The sequence below is a fragment of the Petaurus breviceps genome, unplaced genomic scaffold, assembly GCF_028583685.1.
Source record: "Petaurus breviceps papuanus isolate PSGF00001 unplaced genomic scaffold, PetGlider_PUasm1.0 90418, whole genome shotgun sequence".
NCBI lineage: Eukaryota > Metazoa > Chordata > Mammalia > Diprotodontia > Petauridae > Petaurus > Petaurus breviceps.
This window is the reverse complement of record NW_027187246.1, coordinates 2,427,471-2,452,414: the sequence shown is the minus strand read 5'-3', so window position 1 is coordinate 2,452,414 and position 24,944 is coordinate 2,427,471. Positions and strand designations below refer to the sequence as shown.

Here is a 24,944-nt window from a genome sequence, read left to right as displayed (position 1 = left end):
TTCATTCCCTAACCGCCGCTCTTCCCCACTCGTTGGCTTGTGTTACATGATTTTGGGAAGAGACCCCATGCACCACGGGTATATATATTCAAGTGCTGATCGTCGCCCCCGCCATGGCTCTTACTCTGAGTACACAGCTTTGGGAAGAGACCCCATGCTCCATGGGTATAATTATTAAAGTGCTGATCTTAGAAACAGGAAGACCTTGATTCAAATTCTGCCTGAGAGATGTTAAGTGCTTTGCTCAGAGTCCCCCCACTAGTAAGTATTAAACACTCCGTTTCCTCAGACAAGATTGGACCAGATGACCCCTAGGATCCCTTTTAGCTACAAACTATGATCAAATGATTTATGTAGATTATCTCAGGCTCTTCACACATGCTATTGGCTCTATTGGATCTGGACATTTGAAATAGGACTGTATTTTTGTATTGTAGCAAGCTCTCCAAGCAAACTGCAGTTTTGAAGAGAAATTCTTCCCTGGAAAAGATAAGACTTTTTTGAAAGGAGTTTTCCCCACAAATTACCTATGGGATAGAGATGCATCCATTTGTATGACCTACTTCGGTGAACTAATCACAGAGTATTTCTAGAGTAACTCTGATAGGTTCAGCATTGCAGTATGCATTATGTGATACAGTAGAAGACAGACCCTACCCTCAAGGAGCTTACAATCTATCTAGTATGGGAGACTAGACATAAACATATGAAGCAATTAACTGAGACAACTTACAATAAATCACTAAATTTTATATTATAGATAAAGGAATAGGATAATTATTAAGACATTTATTGTATGGTACAGAAAATTATACATAATAAGATAAGGGAAAAGTGAACATGTCTAGAACTTTCAGAGAAACTCCACAGAAGAGGTGGTATTTGGGATAGAATTTGAAGGATAGATAGTAGAGAAAGGGGGAGAGAAGATTCTAGGTAGGGGAAAGAGAATGGGTAAAATCAGTAAGGTAGGAAGGCTCAAATGGTACATATGGACATATATAAATGAATTAGGAAGTGTAACAAGGAGACTGACCTTATGAAAGCAGTGGTATAGGAAGATTCATTAGAGCAGTAGGTGTAACATGAAACATAGGGAAACTGGAAGCAGAAAGACCAGCTATCAGAGAATTGTAGGAATCTAGGACTGAGCAGAGTAGTATTGTAACTAAGGTGATGTTAGGAACAGAAAAAGAGGTGAATTTCAGAGTTATGCAGGCTCATAGATGCGAAAGAAGAAGAAAAGGAAGATGTAAAAGATAACAGAATCATGTAATTATGGACATAAAACTTCAAAGAATTTCAGAAATAATCCAGTTTAACTCCTTCATTTTATAGATTTTATAGATGAGGGAATTTAGACTTTGTGTGGTTAGGTGACTTAATCTAAGGTCAAGGAGGTAAATAAGTGGCAAAGCCATGATTTGACTTTGAATTGTGTGACTCCCAAGTCCATTGCTTTTTCACAACAGTTTGAGGATCTAGATTCATAGTTAACTTAAAAGTCAATGAATCAAACCCTTTATCTTACAGATGGGGAAATTGAGGCCCATAGAGCTTAAATAATTAACCTAGGTCCTCTGACTCCAAAGCCTCCTCCATACATTGACTTCAGGCTTTTGAGCTAGGAAGGTCAGGAAAACGAAAATATGAACATAAGTGGAAAATAAAGGAAGCCAGTGGAACTGGATCAAATAATCTCTTAGGTTCCTTCTAACTTTGTGACTTTTTGATTCTGGAAACATGAAAGAACGCAAGCTGAATGAATGAAATAGAAGTGATAGACAGCCAGAGAGAAGGGTGAATAGAAATAAAGGTTAAAAAACTTAAGCAACCTGTATAACTAGAAGGATTAGTGGTGTGCCTTCAATGGAAATAAAAAAATTAGGAAGAAGAGGGACAGTTTTTTTTTTTTTTTGCGGGGGGGGAAAGGAAGAAATAATAAATTCATTTTGGACATGTCATTTCCAGGCGGAGATGTCTAATAGGAAGTTGGTGATATAAACTTAGAATTCAGAAGAGAAACTGGGGCTGGATATATAGATATTGGTGGTTTCTACCTAGAGGTAAACTTAAAGAGATTACTAAAGAGTATGTACACAGAGAAGACAGGCACTGCTATATGTTAAGTGATAGGCAAGGCTGATGATCCTTCATTGGACACTGAAAGGAAGACGCTTTTTACATTAATATAAAAATCAAGAGTGAGTGATGTAATGAAAACACAGGGAAAGAGGGTTTCTAGAAGGAGGGTTAGTCAAAAGTATCAAATGAAGCAGAGGGTAAGGAAGGAAAAAGATTGAAAAAAAAAACCCCATCAGATCTGAGAGTCAATAGTTTGTTAATAACCTTGAAGAGAGCATTTTTGGTTTAATGATGAATTTAGAAGACAAATTGCTACAAAGTTAAGAAATGAAGGCAAGGTGAGAAAATGGAGGCAAGGAATATATTGGTAGCTCCCCCTGCCCCACTCACAATCCTCCTAGCCCCCTCCAGTTTGTCTGTGAAAGGGAGGAGAAATAGAACAGTAGCTTGAGGAGATGGTGAGATCAAGTTAAGGTTTTGAAGGATGGGGAAGTTCTAGGCATGTTTGTAAATAGTAAGGAAGGAGCCAGTGGATAAAGAGAGATTGATACTTAAGGGTGGGGGATAGAGTGATATGTCATACAGCTTTGAGTTTGGTAGAAACTTACAACATTTCTTACAATTATATAGATTTGGATACGCCAAGGATTAAATCACGTCCTTTCCAAATGTTTCCATTTATATTACAAACCTGATGTAACTTAGTTGGCCTGTAATATTACAGCATAGGTCTTCATGCCACCACCTGAACTAGCATTGTAAAGGGCATGATGGTACTTTTTATGAGAATATTTGTTTTCATCACCACTGTCTTTAGTTGCTTAATTCCTACTACTCCTTTTAAATGCTCTATTTTGCCATCCTTCTTAAAAAGATACAAAATCCATTATATTCAATATAGTAAAAAAGTAATTAGATTTGAAGATAGAAGGCCTAAGTTCAAATCCTGGCCCTGCCATTTACTATCTTTGTGAGCTTGAGCATATCATTCCATCTCTAGGATTTGGGTTTCTCATTAGAAAAACGAGAGGGTTGAAATAGGTGATTGCTAAGTCTCCTTCCAGTTCTAAATCCTATGATAGCATTTATTCAATTCAATTCAACAAATACTTATTAAATTCCTATGATGTGCAAGATGTCTCTTCATTTATTGTCTCATTAAATTAAGGACTCAGGGAAGGACATTTTCGGAGAATGGAGCAACTCCCTAGAAAATGATTACATTTTAAAAACAATATCCAGTAGTAGTTAATCTTAAATCCAACTGACTATGTAAGTCAAGCAATTTGATTCTTAGCAAAGACTCTTTCTAGTGCTTTCTTACCCTCTTCAAAATGCAGGATTAAATTATGTTTTTCATGATGAATGATGAGAAAGTTATTTATGTTTTAATATGTACATCCCAACTACCTGTCAAGGACAGTGGTACTAACTTTTTAAACAACCAATAAAATCTTGTTGACTGACTGAGGTCCATGTTGTGCATAGCTTTCTGACAGTGGATACTCTGCCATGGCATGAGGCTCTGAATTGAGTGTGATAGTAATGATTTGAGCATAGTAACATCTGTTGTGAAAAAATTCACTTTTATCTTCATTTTTTCATTGACTACAAATTAACCCAGGTTTTCCTTCTCTCATTATAAAGGTACAGTTTAGCCATGGGTGCAAGAAATTCATCTTAAAATGGAAAAAAAATCACATAAGGTAAAATGAACACCTAATAGAAAGGTTGCTCAAAGTTAAAAACCAGGGGAACTCAATTAACCAGAACTCCCAGCTATGTGTAGTCTTATTTAGGTCCTCTACTTCTGGGGGAAAGGGAAAATCGTAGCAGTACATCCCATAATCAGTAATTTATTCAGAGAACCAGCTCTTAGGTATTTTTTAGAGCCAATACACATTCAAGCTAATCTCCTAAAACCATCGTTTTCTGTAACTATAGTTTTATGAACTGAGAACTGATATTCAGAATGATGGGCAAAGAAAAGTAAGAAAGTGGTCTAATACATTTTGGAGTCATTGACAACAACTAAAATGGATTTCAGATGTATTTTTTTAAAAATTCAGTTTATTAGAACTCATTCCCTGAGCACTCCAATTGAAACTTAAGTATATGGGACTTTTAATTAGACATTTTTCAAATAGTGGACAGATTGTAAAATAGTTTCTCTCTCCTCCCCTCTGTTCTAGAATGTGGAGAAGATTTTTTAAATAAGCAAAGACTTTTATACCTCAAGTCATATTTTATCAAAACTTGTCAATAAGTGGCTCATGTAGGAATTTATAGGAGAATATGGTTAGAAAAAATGGGCCTTTAATCTACTACCCCGTTAAAACAACTATTTACCAAATTAATAATAAGATGAATTAGCCTAATAAAAATTTTTGGAAGCTTTTGTCAATGGATTCAAAATATGGATTGTAGGAATACCTATTTTCTTCTAAAGCCCATGGATATTGTTTTCTGCTAGATTGTATTATTTTGTATTACTGTATTGAAATTTCTTTTTTTATTCCCACCTACCATCATATTCATGATCTCTCTAGCTTAGAAGTAGGAAATAGGAAAGAAGCAAATGAAACAGTTCTATCGCGAGACAGCAGATACATTATATCCTGCTTTTCCCCTCCTTTCCAGAAAGCAAGCATATGATTCTTGAGTTTTTGGAAAGGCATTGGGTGGAACAGTTGGGTTTTCAAAGAAGCCGAGAACACAGTAGGTGTGACTGCTATGTCTCCAAAGTGTGCCTTATCACTGTCCCCATATTATCTGTCTCGTTACTATGGTTTCCGTAGTTTTCTGTTGATTCTACATATCTTGGGACGTTGCTAGTATCATGGGAGTCTGGCGCATGCGCAGACCCTATCAGCTTGTTCAGAGGGTGTCTTTTTATGTGGAAGATACTGAGGAGATGGCTTCAAGGAGAATTGTGATGTTATGTAAGGGGAGTGTCTTAAAGGCACTGTGGAAAGTACATGGACATTCTATAACTGGTTTGGATTGGCTATGATATATCATAGGGAGGAAACTTCTTATTATTGTTATTAGCAGTAATAATAATATCACTTACATAGTGCTTTAAGGTTTGCAGAGCACTATACACATTATCTCATTTCATCCTCACAACAACTTTGTGTGGTAGGTGCTATTATTATACCCGTTTTACATGGTAGGAGACAAACAGAGAGGTTATCTGACTTGCCCTAAGGTCACAAAGGGAGGAAATGTCTGAAGTGGGATTTGAGTCCATGTCTTTTTGACTCCAAGTCCAGGGTTCTTATTTACCTATTTTTCTGATGATACTGACAGTTCTGGCTGTGCAGCCAATAGGAAAAGGCAGTACTAGCTACATTGATTGGCCAACTAGAACCAGTTTCAGAATGTTCATGCATGCTTCACAGTGTCTCAGAGGTACTTCCCTTATACATCATCAGGATTTTCCCAGAAGCTATCTCTCCTAGTATCTTCCATGTAGAAAGAAGCCATCTGAACAAGCTGATGGTGCTGGCACATGCACCAGATCCCCCAGGACACTAAACTAAAGATCTTACTTGGACTAAAGGTTGAACTAAGAGGTCTTTTACAAAAACCAGGCAAAATAATCATCCTGATTCTTTCCTGAACTCTCTGCAAGCTCCAAGGTTGTGGCACTCTGGAGGTGTAGAGAGAAAAAACCCTCCTTGCTCTCCCTAACCATCTAGTGGGGCCAATTCACCCATACCTGTGTGAACTTTTGGGGGGTTCAAATACATGGTGTCATGGTGCCAATGTGGTGGCGCTTTGGCAAGTGCTGAATGACCACAAACATGAGCCTTATTTGAAGGCAACTGATATATACAATAACAACATTATTAATGGCAAACTTGTCTCTCATGTATAAGAGTGTGCACCTCCTACCATCATATCCTTTGGGGGATATATCCCTGGTTTGCACCTTGGGGGCTATGGCTCTCTTGCCATAAGTATGATTGTCGTAAGTGTTATATTCAAACGACGTCTTGGAATATTTCTCTAGTTCCTTGGCCAAGTTGGAGCGAGGTGTGGTTGTGGGGACATTGTTTCTGTAGCCATATTGAGGGATCTCTAGTTGCTTTACGAAGCACATCGGCCTGAAACATAAAAGATATAGAAAGTTCGTGTTATTGTGCATGTGTTTTGGTCACAATTTGTATGAAAAGCAGATACTCTTAACAAACTATTATACTCTTAGCAACCTATCTCTATATTTACAGTTTTGCTTTATAAGAAAAAAAAACTGCATATTTTCCCAAGTCATAACTAAACATTACTTAATAGTGCCAAATAGATTCCCTATCTAAAAGCAACTACATCTGAGTTCAGAAGTTCAGTTCAGGTTTTCAGTCATGTCTGATTCTCCATGATCCCATTTGTGATTTTCTTGGCAAAGATACTGAAGTGGTTTGCCATTTGCTTCTCCAGCTCATTTTATAGATGAGGAAACTGAAGAAAACAGTGTTAAGTGACTTGCATGGGGTCACACAGGTAGTAAATGTCTCAGGCCAGATTTGAACTAAAGAAATGGTGTCTTCCTAACTCTAAACCCAGCGTTGTATCTACTGCATCACCTAGCTGCCCTGAGTTCAAAAGTAACTCCCATTAAATATGTTTACAATTCATCCATTGTTTCTTTAATTGTTATTCTTTGTAGAAGTTGGGTAGGAATGAAGAAGATATGAAAAGGTGGGGAGATTTCTATATCAATTAATTTACTTTGGTTAGGAATCAGAAACAGATCTAGAAGTTCTGTGAATCTTAAGTAGGCCAATAAATATTTTTCCCTTAGAAGATATTAAGAGGAAATGAAATAAATACTCTTATGAATGTAGACTAGTGAATCATCTAGATGGAAAACCTAGTGGATATGTATGCTTGTGTGTGTAGATATGGTAATATGTAGTAAGAAATATTAATATATGTCTTTCAATATTTCTCCTAATTTGCCTGACCTTTGAAAGTACTCAGGTGCCACCTCCCCCCCCCACCAAAAAAATCTTTTTATCACAGGATTCTGGAGCCAATTAAGAAACTTTGCTTCACTTTTTCTCAAGGAACAAAGTATTTATGGATATTTTGATGTATACAGCAATATTTTTACAGTATTTTTCTAGAAAAAAAATCCAGAGTTTCTAGGGAGGCAAAATATTTTTAAATTGTTTTTCTTGCTTTCAGAAGTATGTAATTACTATTAAGTCAGCCTGGCAGAGTAGACAGAAGGTCACTTTTGAAGTAAGGAAGACTTTGATTCATGACCTACCTCTGAAATACACTGACTTTGTGACCAAAGGCAAATCACTTAACCTCTAAGTGTCCTATACAACTTTCAAAGACTACAAGTTTTAGACAAGTAATGTCTATGAATGTCTACAAAAATGTCTTTTCATTGCTCCTTATACACGCCCCTTCACTTAGTATCTTCGTCTCTGTACTTCTCCTTCAGATCTGGAACACACTCCTTCCTCACCCCCAACTCCTGGAAGCCTTAGTTTTCTTCAAGACTCAGGTCCAGTGCCACCTTCTGTAGGAGACTTTTCACCATCCCTACAGTGTCTGGAACCCTTCCCCTTTAATCACCTTGTATCTAATTTGTACACATGTATAGATGTGAGTTTCCTTAGATAGAATATCAGTTCTTTTAGGACAGGGACTATTTAACTGTAGCTGCCTATTCCAGGTGCTTGGAATATGCTTAAAATGTTTAATAAATACTTGATTGACTGATTGACTTGATTGACTGATCAGTGGAGGAAGTTTTCATGCTAGGAGGTCTTCTCAGTGATGAAATCATAAGTTTAGAAAAGAAAATTTGAAGTCCAAAGCTATGGCAAGTTTTAGCTCAAGGGTTCTTGGAGTCTATGAACGTAAGACAAAAATGTGTGTGTGTAAGACTATTTCAATATATTGGCTTTCTTCACAATTTTATGTATTTGATATTATGCATTTAAAATGATTCTCCTGAGAAGAAATCTATAGTTATCACAAGACTTGGAAAGGGGTCTATATCACAGAAAAAGGGTCAAAACTCCTTACTTAGCTGGAATGATAAAATCTCAGGTCTGGAAAAAATGTTAAAGCTAAAAATGGCAAATGCTTTAGCTAGAAAGAAACCATAAACAAATTTATGTATTAGGGTTTGATATCTAATTCTCTTGTGAAGGCTAACCATCTGCCAACCTAAGTCCCTACATACTGATTATAGATATCAGTACATGAAAATCTTATTAAGGCTCAAAATGCAAATGTGAAATGTTAACAGGCCTATGAAAGTAAATGCCATTAAATCTCTTTTCTCAAGTCTCATCATGGCCTGGAGGTGACCATAGCTTCTTCTTCTTCTTCTTCTTCTTCTTTTTTTAAAGCAATCAGGGTTAAGTAACTTGCTCAAGGTTACACGGCCAGTTATTATTTCTGGGTGTGGTGCTGAGTATCTGAGCCCGGATTTGATTCAGGTCATCCTGACACTGGAGCCGGTGCTCTTACTCACTGAGCCACCTGGCTGCCCCTAAGCAATTGGGGTTAAGTAACTTGCTCAAGGTTACATGGCCAGGTGTTTCTGGGTGGGTGCTAAGTGTCTGAGCCCGGGATTCGATCTCCAGGTCTTCTCAACACTGGAGCCGGTGCTCTTACTCGCTGTGCTACCTGGCTGCCCCGTGACCATAGCTTCTTAAAGGCTGTGCACCTAGGTAGCACAAGCTCAGGTAGATCCTACCAAACTATTTATGAATTGAACTAGCTAAATATGGAGGGACTAGTTACCAGAGACTAACCACTCCTAAAAGATTTTTTTTTTCTTTTTGGAGGGCAATTGGGGTTAAGTGACTTGCCCAAGGTAACATGGCTAGTTTTTGTGTTAAGTGTCTGAAGTTGGATTTGAACTCAGGTCCTCCTGACTCCAGGACCAGTTCTCTATTCACTGAGCCACCTAGCCACACAAAAGACTTTCAACTAAGGTGTAGAGATAGAATGTAAGTTTTTTGAGGCCAGGGTTGTCTTTTTTGATGTCTTTGTAATCCTAGCATCTAACACAGCGTCTTGTACATAGTAGGCACATAGTCTAGAATTTGATTAAATACTGTGTCTATAAAACAACTCCCATGTCCTTGAAATGTTGAAACACTCATTTTAAGTTATTTGAGGACACTAAGAGACACTAATGTCTATTAAAAAGACAGAACATATTATTCAAGTAAATAGAGTTGGCAACCAACATCCCAATTAATGAATTTGCTCATTAGTTTTCTCTTTTGGACATATGGCTACAGTGGGCCTTAGTTTTTCTACATTCATTCCTTCAGTGATAATAATGATAACAAGCATTTCTACATAGGACTTTAAGTTTGTGAAGTACTTTGTAGATGTTAATTTCTTTGATCCTCACAAAAACCCATGGGGTGGTTAGGTGCCATTATTACCCTCATTTTACACGTGAGGAAACTGAGGCTTAGAGAAGGTAAGAGAAAGCTAGCATGATGTAGTATGAGTGAAATTTGAAAATGGCTAGGCTCTAATGTCTTTCTAATGAAGGCAGAGGAAAATTTTGTGTGTCTATAGAAAACCATCTCAGTTTACTCTCTTGCTAAATGAGCTATGAATAAAATGTTATGGTACTTGAGAGGAATGGCAGTTGGTTCCCTTTCAGCTGGGTAGATAGGTACACTTTATAGAAGAGGTGGTGTCTGAACTTGGCCTAAAGGATGGGTAGGGTTTTGACAGGTATATAACTGAGGAGGGATGCAGTTATAGAAAGGGGGAAATGGTGTTAGCAAATACATATAAATGGAAAAGAATGGGTCTATCTAGGAAGAGAAATAATATAATTTTGGTAGTTGCATACATTACTACATTAGCATTACACAATATTAGATTGAAAAAAGAGGTTGGGAAAAAATAGTTGAATATCCTTGAACATCAAGCTAAAAGTCAAAGAGTTGTGAACTTAATTCTACAGGCACTGGGCCCTATTAAGGTTTTTGAACATGAAAAATGACTTAACTGAAGTCATACTTTAGGAATGTCAGTTGTGTGGGGGATAGAGTGGAGGTGGAGAAAACAGTGAGTCTACATTCCATGCTATTCCTTATTAGACTTCATTTGCAGCAAGAAGAGTGGAGAAACAATGAAGGAGATGGAGGAGTAGTTCTAGGCTAGATTCAGAGGCAGAGGCAGGATAATGTCATAGAGGTAGCATGATAAAAGGAACACTTAACTTAGAGTCACAGGACCTGAGTTCAAATCCCCACTCTGCACTTACCACTTGTATGACCTTGGACAAAATCATTTAACTTCTCTGGACCTCAGTTTCCTCATCTGTAAAATGAGGGAGGTTCAACTAGATGATTTTTAAGGACTCTTCCAACTCTAAATTTTTCATCATATGAATGACTTTTAGCTGTAAGTGCAAAGTCAGCAATAACAAAAAACATATTCCAAACTATACCTGAACAGTTTCAGGGACTTGAATATGCGTGTTTGACACTTTCCACTTCATCTTTAGGATAAACCACATAAAGGTTTTCTTATTATGGCCCATGGAATTTTATCTCAAGCAGTTAAATTGTTTTTTTTTTCTTTTGTGTGTGTGGAATAAGAGGGGGAAAATCCTTGAGATAGGTGAAGTTCAGTTTGACCTATACTGCCTACTGGAGAGGGGGACCACATGATGGTACCACCAGAGGCCAGAGCCAGACTACTAACCCAGTCACAAGAACAGCCTGCTGGAGAGCCAGCTGCTCTTCTTAGTCAAGGAACCATCTCTGCCTGGCTTTCCTGGGATTTCCTGCCTCTAAAAAGAGAAAGTGTACTTTGTGTGTGTGTGTGTGTGTGTGTGTGTGTGTGTGTGTGTGTGTGTGTGTGTGTGTGTGTGTCCATAAAAAAAAAAAAGCCTTCTGTCATTTCCCCTGCAACCCCTGCCCCTGCCCGGCCAGGATGAGGAATATGCGCACTTATCAGCCATCAGAAATGCCATCGAACTTATGAGATCAGAGGCTACAGGCTTTTCTTTTATTGATATTTGATTCAGCTTCCTTTTGGGCAAGGACTCTTCATTAGTTATTCCATACATAGAAAAAAATTGGTTTTCTGAATATTGGGATGTTACATTTAGCTCATGCTTTTAAAAAGAGTGTGGCATAGAGGGGAGAATCCTGGTTTTGAAGCCAGAATACTTGGGTTTGAGTCCAGCCTCTGGTGATAGGTATACGACTGTGGGCCAGTAGCGTCACCTCAGTTTCCTCATCTGTAAACTACAGATAATACAGCTGGGTGATGCATTTGTAGTCAGGAAAACCTGATTTGAAATCTGGTTTCCAATACTTATTAGCCATGTGAGCCTTGGTAAGTCATTTAACCTCTTTTTGCCTTAGTTTCCTCAGAATGGGGATAATAACATCTACTTCAGAAGATTATTGTGAGGATAAAATGAGACAGTATTTGTAAAGTGATTTGAAAAACCTTAAAGTGCTATGTAAGCGTTACCTATAATTATTATTATTAGCTGAATTAGTTACTTCAAAGAGTTGTTGTAAGGAAAGCTGTTATAGATATGTGAGCTATATTAGTAGCAGAGGATTTTATTCAATAAGAAGTCATTTTATTAAACAGTTAAGATATAATTACTGGCAATTTAACATTACCAAAGGAAACTCTTTAAGATACTAGAATCACAAAATTATTGACTTGGAACTTGGAGAATCATTAGAGACCATCTACTCCAATCCCTTTATTTTGCAAATAAGGAAACTGAGGCTCAGCAAGACAGAAAATACTGAAATGTTTGAGTATTCTCAGGTGTGTACTTTCAACAGTGGATGTTAACTTGCTCACTGCTTTTGGTCATGTTGTGAGGGTGTGTGTGGATGGGGGGAGGGGGTGCGGGTTGTGTGGTGGTGGATCTGGGGGATAGTTAGTATATGGGCTATACAATGATCTTGGCAGGCTAGAACAATAGACCAAATCATCTACGAAGTTAAAACTTATTAGTGATGAATGTGAAATCTCCCTTTAAGTGTTAAGTTTAGTTTTGGTTTAAAAAAATCAATATCACATGTATAAGATAGGGAAATCATAGCCAGACAGCACTTCAAAATAAAAAAAAAAGAGGTTTGGATGTCCCAGTGGACCTTTAGCTTAATATGAGTTGGCAGTATCAAAAGGCAGTCAAGATAGCTAATTTGACCTTGGATTCCATAGTGTCCAACAGTATGGTAGGACCACATCTATAGTATTTTGTTCTGTTCTGGGCATGAAAATGATGAGCTGGATACTCTTCTATATAAGAAGGGTAACTCAGAAGGATAAAGGACCTTGAGCTGATGTCATTTGAGTATGTGCTGAAGGAACTGGAGATGTCAAGCCTGCAGAAGAGATTTAGGAGAGATAGAGCTATTTTCAAGGATTTTAAGGCATGGCTGCCATGTTGAGAGGGGATTAGAATTGTGTTGTTTTGGGCCCCAGTGGGTAGTGCTACATGAATGCTGAAGGGGCTAACTCAGGAGGTAGTGGATTCCCTTTCACCAGAGATCTTCGAGCATAGGTGTGTTGTAGAGGATTCAGGACTTGTGCAGGTATAGTTTGGAGCAGATAATAATAGTAATAATAGCTAACATTTCTATAGTGCCTTCTTTGTATAAGATACTACTGGTCCAAGTGTTTGACAAATACTAACTCATTTGATCTTCACTGCAACATTTTTGGGAAGTAGGTGCTCTTATTCCTATTTTATATGAGAAAACTGAGGGAAACTGAGGCTACATGATTTGCTGAATGCCACTGCATCATGTAAGTGTCTGAGGTTGGATTTGAACTCTTCAGGTCTTTCTGACTCTAGGCCCAGCACGCTATCCATTATGCTACCTAGGTGACTACTAAGTTATCTTCAAACCATGAGATGCTGTAATTCTGCTCAAAAATCTCTCTCAAGCACATTCTACCAACTTTGATTTTTTTTTCATCATCAAGAATCTTTTTTTGAAATGCAAAATCTCCTAGGCAAGGTTGGTCTGTTGGATCACACATCAATGTGAATTTTTTTTAATGATGCCTTTCATTCTTAATACTTAACTCAAAAATCTCTGTACTGAGATAATTTAAGTTGTGATGGAGGGAAAGGCTAATATTGGTACATAGGGCAGAAGTCTTTAGACAGCCAGAGGGAAGCATAACAAAATAAAAAAATCAGCGCATGCATTTATTAAATACCTACTATGTTCTAGGCATTACATTTAAGTGCTGAGGATATGAAGACAAAAATGAAAGTCTCAGCTATTGGGTAATTTACTGGGTGCCTGTGGGCAGGGGAGAAAGGATGCCAGGAAACTAGACAAATGCCACCTAAGTTGAACTTTGAAGTTTTATTTAAGGCTTGGGGACAAATGCTCAACCTCCCACTGAAAATTATCTCACTTGCCTGAATTTCATAAATGTAGGATCTAGTGAGTTATAAATCTAGAGACCTTATGAATCCCACCTGCTTTGTGACCTTAGGAAAGCTCTTCACATCTCTGTGCTGTAGCAACTTCAGTTGTCAAAATATGATAGTAAAACCTATCTTCTATTTACCTCACAGGGAAATTTGGGAGATCAAAAGGGATAGCAAGCAAGCATGAAAGAATTTTGTATGAAAAAGTCCTGGCTAAGTAGAAGATTGTAGTAGTATCATTAACCATTGTGTCAAAAGCATTAACATTCTTAGGTTGAATAGAAAACAACTTTATAAAAAATACTTGAAGAAAATTTACTTTGGGAATGATATTTTAAACCATTCTTCCCATCTTTTGTAGAACTTTAGGCAATTTATAGACTATGGTCTAGAAGGGATCCTTAAGGATCATCTAATTTGACCCCAAGAGAAAACCATGGCCCAGAGAAATGAAGGGACTTGATTAAGACCACACAATTTGTTGGTGGCAGAGCTGAGACTACAACATGGTGGAGTCTCATTTTTTTAATATTACATCAACTTTAATGATGTAACTTTACACATCTCTTTATAATTGGGAGATCACTTTTCTCACAACAGTTCTCCGTGTTAAGTAGTAGAAACATTATTATCATCATTTTCCAGATCAATTAATGAATCAAAAAGCATTTAGTATCTAATCTGTGTTAGGTATTTTGGTGAGCATTAGCAATAGACAAAAATTAAACAGACCTTTCTCTCAAAGATATTAATTATCCAGGACACACAATGTGTACAAATATAAGTAATTAAAATGAACAATTTTGGGGGGGCAGTGGGGTTGCCACCAGCACCTGAAGGGATCGGCAAAATCCTCATGCAAGGAAGCAGAATCCCTTTGAAGTAAGTCAGGGATCCTAAGAGGGAGAATTGAAAATGAAGTGTGTCCTAGACATAAGGGACAGCTTGTGCAAAGGTATGGGGATGGGAGATAGATTGTCATATTTGAGCAACAGCAGGTAGGTGGGCTTGGACAGAATGGAGAGTGTATGAAAGGGAGAAATGTTTAATAAGCCCAGAAAAGGTAAACTGGAGCCAGATTGTGAGGGACTTTAAATATCAGACAAAAGTCTTTGTATTTTATGCTAGAGGCAATAGGAACTTTTTGAGCATAGGAGTGACATGGTTAGTCAGACCTGAGCTTTAGGAAGCTGAGGGTTAGAGTGCTTACATGACTCTTCCATGTTACCTATCCACTCAAAGATCCTGAATTTGAATCTGAGTCATTTGACTGCAGCTCCAAAGATTTTTCCATTATCGCAAGCTGCCTCACTAACCATTTTTCATTGATAAATGATCCCTAACAGTACCTAAGAGAGCTAAGCAACTGGTTTTTAATCATTTTAAGGGAATGCTGGTTTTAAGCCTCACATCTATCACTTGAAGAAATTTAATACCTTAAAACTCGATCTGACGCCTGGTTGGATTTTGACACATCACAGCTCTGGTGTTTTTCTTGAGCTTTCGCCAGTTTTTCCGCTGCAGCAATAGGGCATCCGGAGAGGCTGCAATTATAGAAAGGGGATTTAATTGTTTTGTCTCGGTTTCACAACACACCAATCCAATTACCATCTTCCACCTTCTCCTTGGTCAGCCCCATGGGGTACTGACTGAAAAGGTGAAAGAAGTGTCCAGGTGGTCACAGATGTTTCTTCTCTCTAGACCTTGACTTAGGGAGGTAGGTTATATTTTTCTTGCTTGCTCATTTGTTAGTGAAATAGTTAACACTGCTGAGTTTGTTTCTAATCTGTGAGACTGCTGCTGTTCACATGTGTGAACATTTAATGAGTAAATATTATTGGAGGGCAAAGATAACCTGAATGCATCTGAATTGGAGTTGTTAAATTTTTTTTTCCTAATCCAGATAACATGAGATGTAGTTAAATTGGAATTTTTAATCCCAATTCTATTCCGTGATACTCAATGATTTTGGAAATGAGACCATAACAGGGCCCTTTGGGGACAAATTTCCAAGTTTCCCAAGTGTGGAGACAAATGAGCTGGTACCAGCAGATGGAGCTCTTAGTTGAAACTGTAAAAATCTGTCAGCTGGTACTAGAAACAATTCTTTTGCTTGCCATCATAGTCTGTTATATGCCTTTCTGGCTAAATCTCTTTAGTGGTCTCCACATGAATGGAAATAAAAATGGTGAGGGGATCTAAGATTGACATTCAATTGCCACCAAGCCTCGATATTTACAGGTGCCTTGTTTTCATGACTGACGCTGCATCTTTTGTGTCCTGTTCATTTGAGCTCATTCTGTATAATATTTTGGTGCCTGAGTTACATGCTATAACCTTTAGGTGTGTTATCATGCTATGCAAATATGAAAGAAAAGGTACTGTCAGCCTCATCACCTGAACTTTAAATACAAGAGCTACACTGCACATTGACATGGGAACATGGGAGGGGGTGCTGGCAAGGACTTGGACTTAGACTAGTCAGCCCTCTCATTTATGGTCAGGATCTTGCCCAGTATCATGCAGGTAGCAAATGAGGGAGTTGGATTTGAATTTAGGTCCTTTGCAGCCAAATGCTGTGTTCTTTCTACTATATTCCATCTGCCTCTCTAGATTTCTGCTTCAGAAATATTTATCCTGGCAAATCTCTGATAGTCTGGGTTCTGGGTTATAATAACTCAGGTCACATAACCAAAGCAATACAGGTGGACAAAAAAAAATGAAAGCAAAGTAAAACTTTTAGCAGTGCTCTTCATTTATGAAAAGCCCATAATCCTGTGTGATATCAGGAAAATCTGGGAGCATCCAATAGTGGGAAATTCTTCTAGGGTCTCCTCAGCCTCTGATATAAAGGCAGTTCACATCGAGTCATTGTTAGGAATGGTTTTAGAACACATAGAAAGACTGACTAGGACAAGAAAGAAAGCCAGAATTTGTGCAGAAGAAAAATGTTGAACCTGTTTTAAGTTTTGTTTTATTTTGAAATAGGGCTCCAGCAAAAGATCCTGGTTTCCCTGGCATTCATTAACAGAATGTCTCCATGAATCAGTTTTTCTATACATTTATAGGATAGTGATAAATTATGTACAGAATAATGGTTCTGTGCCTCTGAGAATAATGAAATGCTTTCTGAATCATCTAAGGAAGATTACATTATGTTTGGTATGATTTTTGTGTATTATATGTTAATTTTTTGAAAACTGGAATTAAATAGGGCAATTGTCTACTAACCAGAAGCTCTTTCCTCACTTCTCTTACTAGCTTTATATTAGAGGCTGAATGCTTTGGCTTTTCCAGTAGTGCCAAGGACTACACCTTCCTGGGAACCACTGATCGCATTATGCTAAGCTGTTTGAGACAATACAGTTCAATACAAGTAATATTTATTAAGCACCTACTGTTTGTAGGGACTTTTGTTCTCTTCTGCAGGTAATACATAGTATAAAACATGACCCCTACCCTCAAGGAGCTTATACTCTAAGAGGGGTTGGAATACTGGTTAACTATAGTAGAAAGGATGGGGTTATATTGGCACTACTCTGAATGAAGAAGTAAATATTCATATATCAGTCCCTCAGGTATAGGTTTTGGCATCAGTTTCATTTCATTCTTTGATAAATCATCCTGAAAATGGAATGAACAGTGCATTCCTCAAAACTCAGGTTTTCATTAACACTGCCAAAGCTGAGTTGGGGCGGGGGTGGGGGGAGAAACTTCAGAAAAATTTCTCAGTGCAGAGGCAGTGAGCTAAAAAGTGTCAGATGTCTTCCAAGGTGAACAAATGCAAAGGAATTAATCCAGAGGAAAAGAATCTGAATTACACTTGTAAGATAATTGGATCTGAGCTATCAGATGGAACCTGAGGAAGGGATACAGAACTCAACCCAACCTGCAAAAAGAGGGAACATATGCATTTGTCTTCCCCATGCAATATGTGAACATACTCTTAATTCTTTATAAACAGCACACCAAGGACCATCTGTCACCTTCTGTAAGAGAGGGAAGTGCCTCAGGAAGCACACACCCTTGGAAGGGTTCACCAGGAATGCTGCCATTGGGAAGCTTTTATCCCTCTAACATCAAGTCCCAGAATGCTTTGCTTACCTTCGGTGAGAGTTCCTGTTGCTATTTACGTGCCCGCGCCCTGTGCAGCCTGGTGTAGGACACTTGAGAACATTTTCATGCATGGCAAGAACTTGACAAGAAGAGGTAGAGAAAACAGCCGAGTATTAAAACATAGAAACACTTAAGAATACAAGAATATGTAATCATTATAACAAGAGGCTGGGTTAGTTTACAATAGACATTCCTTCAAATACTGGTGATGGGCATGGTCAGAAAAACACAGGAAGGAAAGAAAGAGAATTTCTGATCTCATTCTAATTGGCATGCAGAGCAGAGGAGCACAAGGAGAGTTATGGTGGATAGAGAATGCAATAATTAATTTGTCTGTAGTGTCACAGTGAAGCCAGGGACTACCAATATATTTTCCATACATTAGTACTGAATATTGATCAGCCACAGAACAACATGTAGATTGGTAATATTTCTCGAACATCCTTAAGGCTTTCAATCCCAGAATATTACAAAAGGTTGGGAAATGGGGGAAGGGACAGGAGGAGCAGACTTTATTGTATATATCAAATCAATTTATAATAATGACTTTTTCCTTAAATATTATTATGAAGAGCTGGACAAATTATGTGAAAAGATCATTTCATCGTGTAAAATGGACAAACGAGCTTTAATGATGATAATACATTGTTTTTCTAATAGTAAAATGAGGTTCCTAACTCACTATCTGTGGGGCATTCTGTTTAAATGGTTTGCTTGGTGGAGATGTATTTATGTAGATCTAGCTACACTCTTTTGGCTACTTTTTATTACCAACAGAACTCATTTGTTAAAGCATGGGTTGGGTTGCAATCTGGTGAGGGCAAAGAATACAAGAATCTTATTCCTTTGTGAATTGGCCTCATCAGATGATTGAAAAAAATAACATTTATATAGCACTTTAAAGTTTGCAGAGCAATTTACATACATTATTTCATTTGAGCCTCACAACAACCCTGTGAGGTAGGTACTACTAGTATCATTAATATCCATTTTACAGATGAGGAAACTGAGGCTCATGGATTTTAACGACTGGTCCATGGTGACAGAGAGGTGGAATTTGAGCCCAAGCTTTCTGACTCCATGTCCTTCAGTAGCTGTCTTAAAAAACCAGGACAATTAAAAATGTAGAATAATATTCTGAAGCCCTTCCTTCGAGTAAAACTGTGCTTATGGTATCTACATTTGCAGTTGACCAGGCCCACTGAAGTACTGATATGGATGCTGGCCTAAATTGTCCTATAATTACAACCATTTCCCCCCTCAAATTATCCATATCCAATTCTTCTTTCACATTGTGTGCCTAGAAGTGATTTGGAGGACATGCTAAAAGAATCACAACAGAGATATATGTCTCCTTTTGATGAAATGATGAAGCAGGCTTGCTTAGAGATGGAAAAGAGGGGCCAAATCACTTCCAGAAAGGGCTTCCACTGTTAATTATTTTTTAATATTATGAAGAACCACATGTTAGCAAGTACATATCAACGGTTGTATTTTTTTTAAATTACTGACCCACAATAAATAGCATTAGAACACATTCATAAAAGGTGGCTACAGTTGGATAGGACAGGATTAAGATATGTTTTTAGACTAATGATATCATGTCAGCTTTTTGCTAGTTAGATTAAGTTTCAGGTGATGTCACTTAACCTGTGGTAAAGTGGACTAAATCCACATAATATTGAGCTAGTATGCCATGACAGAGTACAAAGTTTACTATATTTAGTATTTTCTCATGAAACTCTAGGGTGTGGTGACTTTTTTGAGGTTCAGTCATCAACTTTTTTTTTTTTACTTTAGGAAACAGGAACTGGACCTGTGATTTAATTATTTTAGAGAAGTCCCCCTGAAGAAACTACTTTAGTCTCTAAACTCTCATATGTGTTGTTTCCCCCAATTAGAATGTAAGAACTTATTGAAAGATGTGACTACCTAATTTTTTTCAATCCCTCCCTTAGTGCTTAGCACAGTGTTTGGAATATAGTTCTTAATAAATGATTTTTCCTTCATTCATTCACTCATTCATCCATTCATTCGTTTGTTTGTTCATTCATCATCAATGCATTTCTGAATCTTCTCTGCAACTTAGTTTTAGAGAGCTGCCTAGAGTACTGAGAAGTCAAGTGACTTGGTCAGTCACACAGACAGACAGTATAAGTTAAGAGGTAGTACTTGAAGGCAGACCTTTCTGTCTTTGAGGCCAACATTCTATCCACTACTTGCTTGTTTTATCTTTTGCTTTAAAGGGAAACAAAACAAATGCAAGCCCTCAAGGAACAGTATATAGAGAGATTAATTTTCCTCTAGAATCATAGGATTCTGGAGTTGGACAGAACCTTGGAAACCATCTAAATAGTTTAGTTATCCTTGTGTGACTTGCTCAAGATCTCTTATCTAGTTAGAAACAGATCCAGGACCAGAAAGTGATTGTTTGACCCAAATTCCCCTTCTCACCCCACTTTATTGCCTCCTGTTTTAGCTCCTTAAAATAATTTTATCTATCCTTCTAAGGCATGTTTCGGGCTGCTCAAAGAATATTAGAGCTGGAAGAGACCTTAGAAACCATCTAGTACAATCCCCTCATTTTACAGTGGGTGATCCGGGGTTCCAGAATGGGTGACTTGCCCAAGGTCACACGGCTATCACAAAGCAGTGTTAGGACTTGACCACAAGTGTCCTAACATTCAAGTCCCAGTATCTTCTCTGCTCAGGGTCATTGTTAAAGCACATTTCACAAGCTGGATACATCAAGAACTATTTGTTCACTAACATTTTTGGTAATCACAGGAAAAGACAAATGTTCAAAAGTGAGATTCTACTGTCATGCACAATTTTTTTTTTCTGAAATGCTCACACGAAACACGAGTTAAAACTTTCAGCACAATGCTAGAGCTAAACTTGTGTTTCCAGGTCTTAAACAAGGGAGTACACTGGAGCTTACAAATTTTCCTCTGATCCCCCGTTCTCTTGCGCCATTTGTGCCTTCTCTGTTTTAATGAAGGTACCCTGAAGGCCATTCTAAACGAGAAGGCAGATATTTAACTCACCACACTGGGAAGCTAGTTCTTGCTCCCTCCACCCTCCTCCCCTACTACAAACAGTGGCAAAGATTGTTATGCCAGAGGAATGAAAATGTCTCAAACATACTTTCAGCTTAGGCTCAGAGTCAAGTCCTCTATTTCCTGGAGCCAATTCTGAAGCTGTCAAAGCAGGTTAACTGTTCTTAAGCAATCCATTTTAATTGTATTCAAAGTGGGCAGGTACTTTCAGTGTAAGAAAGGGGAGAAGTTGGACATCACCACCATTAAGTATTAAAAGATATGATACTTTTCTGGAGATTTATTCCACATGGTTAAAACTTAATTCATTATGATTTGTTTCCTAAATCAGAAACAAATACCAAAACATATATTCCTGGCCACCACTCCCTTACACACACTATTTTCCCTTATTAGAATATAAGCTCCTCGAACACAGGGGCAGTCTTCATTTTTGTATTTATATCCCCAGTGCTTAGCACAGTGCCTGGCATAGAGTAAACACTCAATAAATGCATTTTCATTAATTTTTGACTTAAATTTGTACTGTGGTAGAAATGATGGAATAAGTATTACATGGAATAGACATTACACATGAAAATACAGTACAACCTCATATATAAGCACTGACTAGGGCTACATACAAAAATCCAAGTAACCCAGAGAAATTTCTCAGGGCCCTTCTCCTATATGCATACAGGGTTGGAGAGGACCTCACAGCAAAGAGACTCATGATTAGGATGTCTCCCAGTAAACAGATAACACCTGGGTGGAGAATGCTATGTCTCATTAGAGGGAATCAACAATGCCCACTTGCACAATCAATATAGGCTGGATGAGTTGGAGGTCTAGGTAGGCAGGGAACCAGATAAACGAGGTTGCACTGTGAAATGAGATGGGAATGAAGAAAAGATAAAAAGAAGGATAGCAAAAGACAGATTTGTAAGAGCTTGTATTCACACTTGGTATCCGTGAAACATGGACTTACTCTCTGGAGGAACCCTATCTTTGTGAGGACATCCGGATAAACTGCGATGATGAGGATAAAGCCCCGTTACGTGGCCAGTTCCATCACAGCCTGGGGTTGGACACTTGCTCTCTTTCTTTTCTGTTCTTGAGGGATCTAAAAGTGACAATAAGTGTCAAATGAACGAATTTTACTGATTTAAGAGAAATGTGGTTAACTGACAATGTGACATAACATTGAAACACTACCAGTGTCTGGGTTCAAGACCATGGATTGGGTTATCAGGCCTTGACTCTGGGTAACTGGTTGTTTTGAGTGATACATTTGACTCCTTGTATATCAAAAACTGGTATAGTAATGAGTGACATCACAATGGGGTTCTACTCTACAAAGAAATGCAGAATATTCCAAATCTACATTTTGCTTGGCACATTTTTTCTTTGTGTTTTATGTGTTAAGCAGTGTTGCTTAAAGAAACATCGCAGAAAGAGTGATGGAGCATGACTTTTTTAGAGAACACTGCCCTTCTACCCTTCTAGCATTGTCAAAGACCGATTTCCTTCAAGTATAGACTAAAGAGTGTATGGTCATTCAAAACACTTTAGCAGGATTTCCCCTGCATTTAGTGCTACTGCCAAATGTATAGAAAGATGCAAATTTACTATTGTTGAAGTTTTATTCTCTTGAGGTGAAGAGACTCAGCTCCTTAGCATACCAATTCAACCTCTCACTGAAAATGAATTGTACTTTCAGAAGGCATTGTAAGCACGTGACAAAAATGTGGAAATTCCATCTGATAAATACTTTGAGCAATCAAAAGTATTTCAAAGTCACTGCAGTAATCACTTGTTCTGATTTCTTGGTCTTTACTGTGGAACTGGAGAAATGATTTGGTAATGCTATAGATGTATTCACAGTTTTAAGGGGGAGGTAATGGCTCTTTATAGTCTCTGTAATACTAGCCCAGACATTTGGTCAAAAACCTAGTATTGAATTCCATAGAGGAAATGGAATTGCTACTGAAAATTTCCCCAATCTCAAATCCTTCTTTGAAAATGCTTCTGAGGTGCATCTCAGCTCACACATAAGAGTAGAGTTTTCCCAAAGTCCATTTTATAGATCTCTTGCTAGTTGTTGAAAACTAATTGCCAAGGTAGCCAAATAAACCAGATGTCTTGTAGTCTAGATGTTAAAATTGTGGTCTATGGGAAGATCCCACTAAAATTCCTTTATACTCTTTGAGGCTAGGTTATTTTTGTTTATGGTGGTGCAGGATTCACACTGTTTTACTTTTACTATCTCCTCCCAATGGAGTTTAATATTTGTTGGCTAATTTTTGCCTTAATCTATTCATGCTAAATTCCATTTGCCAAAGAATTTAGGCACTATTGATCTTTTTTTATATACTAAGAAAGTAGAATTTTCAGCTATTGTATAATAAATATACCTATCTTTTAATTTATTTACTTTGTGGGTGCTGGAATTTTTGCAAATGACATTTGTTTGGTAGAATTTTGTCACAATTGTCATGTACTTTGCTGCCATCATTTATGGTTTATAACCCAATGACAAACTAGAACTTTTTATATTTTTTGTTTTAAAATAAAACATTTCATTTGCATCTTTTTTATGCATACCACTGAAGCATCTCTATTGAACTTCTCTCCCCCTTTCCCATCTCTTAATAAGTAAAACATTTTTGCATTAAAGGCAAGTGCTATGGAATAACTGTAAACATTGAATTGATTTAAAGACACAAGTATTGAGGGCACAGTAACAAATTCAGGATATTACTGATTTTTCTAAGTCCTATAACATAGGCAAGTCATGAGATTTTTAAAGGACACATTATCAGCAGAGATGATGATAGCCCTGAATCAATGAATGAATTGGTCTTGTTTAGGAAATTTGCTAATGCCCACCAAACTGTATTCTTCCAAAGAGTGCTATAGTATTATGGAAGTATGCCCATACATGAAATAAAATCACATGGCCATAAACCATTTCATTTATTGGAAGACAAAAGGGGCACAGTCTCCTCTCGATGCATGGATGCTGGCTGGATTTGGAAAATTCTTCCTATCTTCACCCCTTACTTTAACCATCATAATATATTAACTCTATCTGCCACTCCCTTCACTTATCTTTTTTTTTCTCCAAGTCCATTATGAATAAACTCTGTGTCTTATATAAAAAAGTCTGTATGCTGCATTTGATTAGCTCTTCTTCTAATATCAGTTTTGTATTCCCCCTCTTCCATCCTGTTATCAAAACTTTGTTACTCTAATTTTGATAGCTCCTAACACTTTTGGAAATTTGTTGTGAAAGTCTAAAGAGTATAGGTAATACAAGTATAACATTAATTACATACCATGACGATCTAGGTTTTGCCTTTAATAAAGAGCAAACATGTAGTTAGAAATAAAAACTTTTTAAAAAAAATCTACTGTCTGTATCATTGTGGGAGTCTGTCAAATGGTGATGATAAAATAATAGTTATATCTTTATAGAGAAGATAATCAAACAAGTAAGAACAACAAAAACATATATCCCTTTAGACTACCCCCCCCCCAGTTAATAGAGAAATTAATTCTAGTCACCCTGCTTGGCTTGGTTTATTTTCTTTGAAGGATACAATGTGTACTTGTGGGCATCTTCAAAAGAAACTTGGGAGACGGTGAAAAGGATTAGATCAAGACTTACTTTAAAAATCTATCAGAGAGAAAGGATTTGAAGAGGCTGAGGGAAGGTGAGGAGTCATGGCTTCCTCTATCATTTTAAAAGTCCATGTTAGTCTGGGTGTTTTTCTCAGTATAGCAAGTCTGAGGAGGAAAGAAATCACATTTCCTGTCCCTCTCCCTCTTAGTCTAAGGAGACAAGATATTTATATTCCACATCTCCAAGTACAACTCGGTGAGTGCTGCCGCTGCTGTGAAAATGCCCACAATAGCAACAACAGCAGAAAACCAAAGAAGCTAGAGCAACATAGGATTTGTAAAACAGCAAACCAGAACATTTATTGGTTAGAACCACAGCATCTCAGAACTGAAAGGGATTCTTCTCAGCAGGAATGTCCTCTATAATACCCCAAAAAGTGGTTATCCAACTTCCCCTTGAAGATCCTCAGTGAGAGGGAACTCTCTACTTCCTAAGAAGATTCATTCCCTTTTTAGAGAGCTCTAATTGCTATGAAGTATTTCCTTTAAAAAGAGCCTAAATCTGTCTTTGCAACTTCTTCCCATGACTCCTAGTTCTATCCTCTGATATCAGAGTACTTACTATAACACCGAGCAGAGCCTAT

At 37.6% G+C, this 24,944-nt stretch overlaps 1 protein-coding gene across 4 annotated transcripts in view; it reads right to left on the bottom strand.

Moving 5' to 3' along the window:
• The window catches only part of MYT1L (myelin transcription factor 1 like), a 704,996-nt gene that overhangs the window by 157,701 nt on the left and 522,351 nt on the right, over positions 1-24,944 (bottom strand). For all 4 annotated transcript variants that reach the window (XM_069108684.1, XM_069108683.1, XM_069108686.1 and 1 more), the window contains 4 exons: positions 21,665-21,799; positions 17,627-17,717; positions 14,959-15,066; positions 5,986-6,197 (listed from right to left, as the gene is read on the bottom strand). In XM_069108684.1, the coding sequence (XP_068964785.1) occupies positions 5,986-6,197; positions 14,959-15,066; positions 17,627-17,717; positions 21,665-21,799 (546 nt within the window). The remainder of the gene's footprint in view (positions 1-5,985; positions 6,198-14,958; positions 15,067-17,626; positions 17,718-21,664; positions 21,800-24,944) is intronic.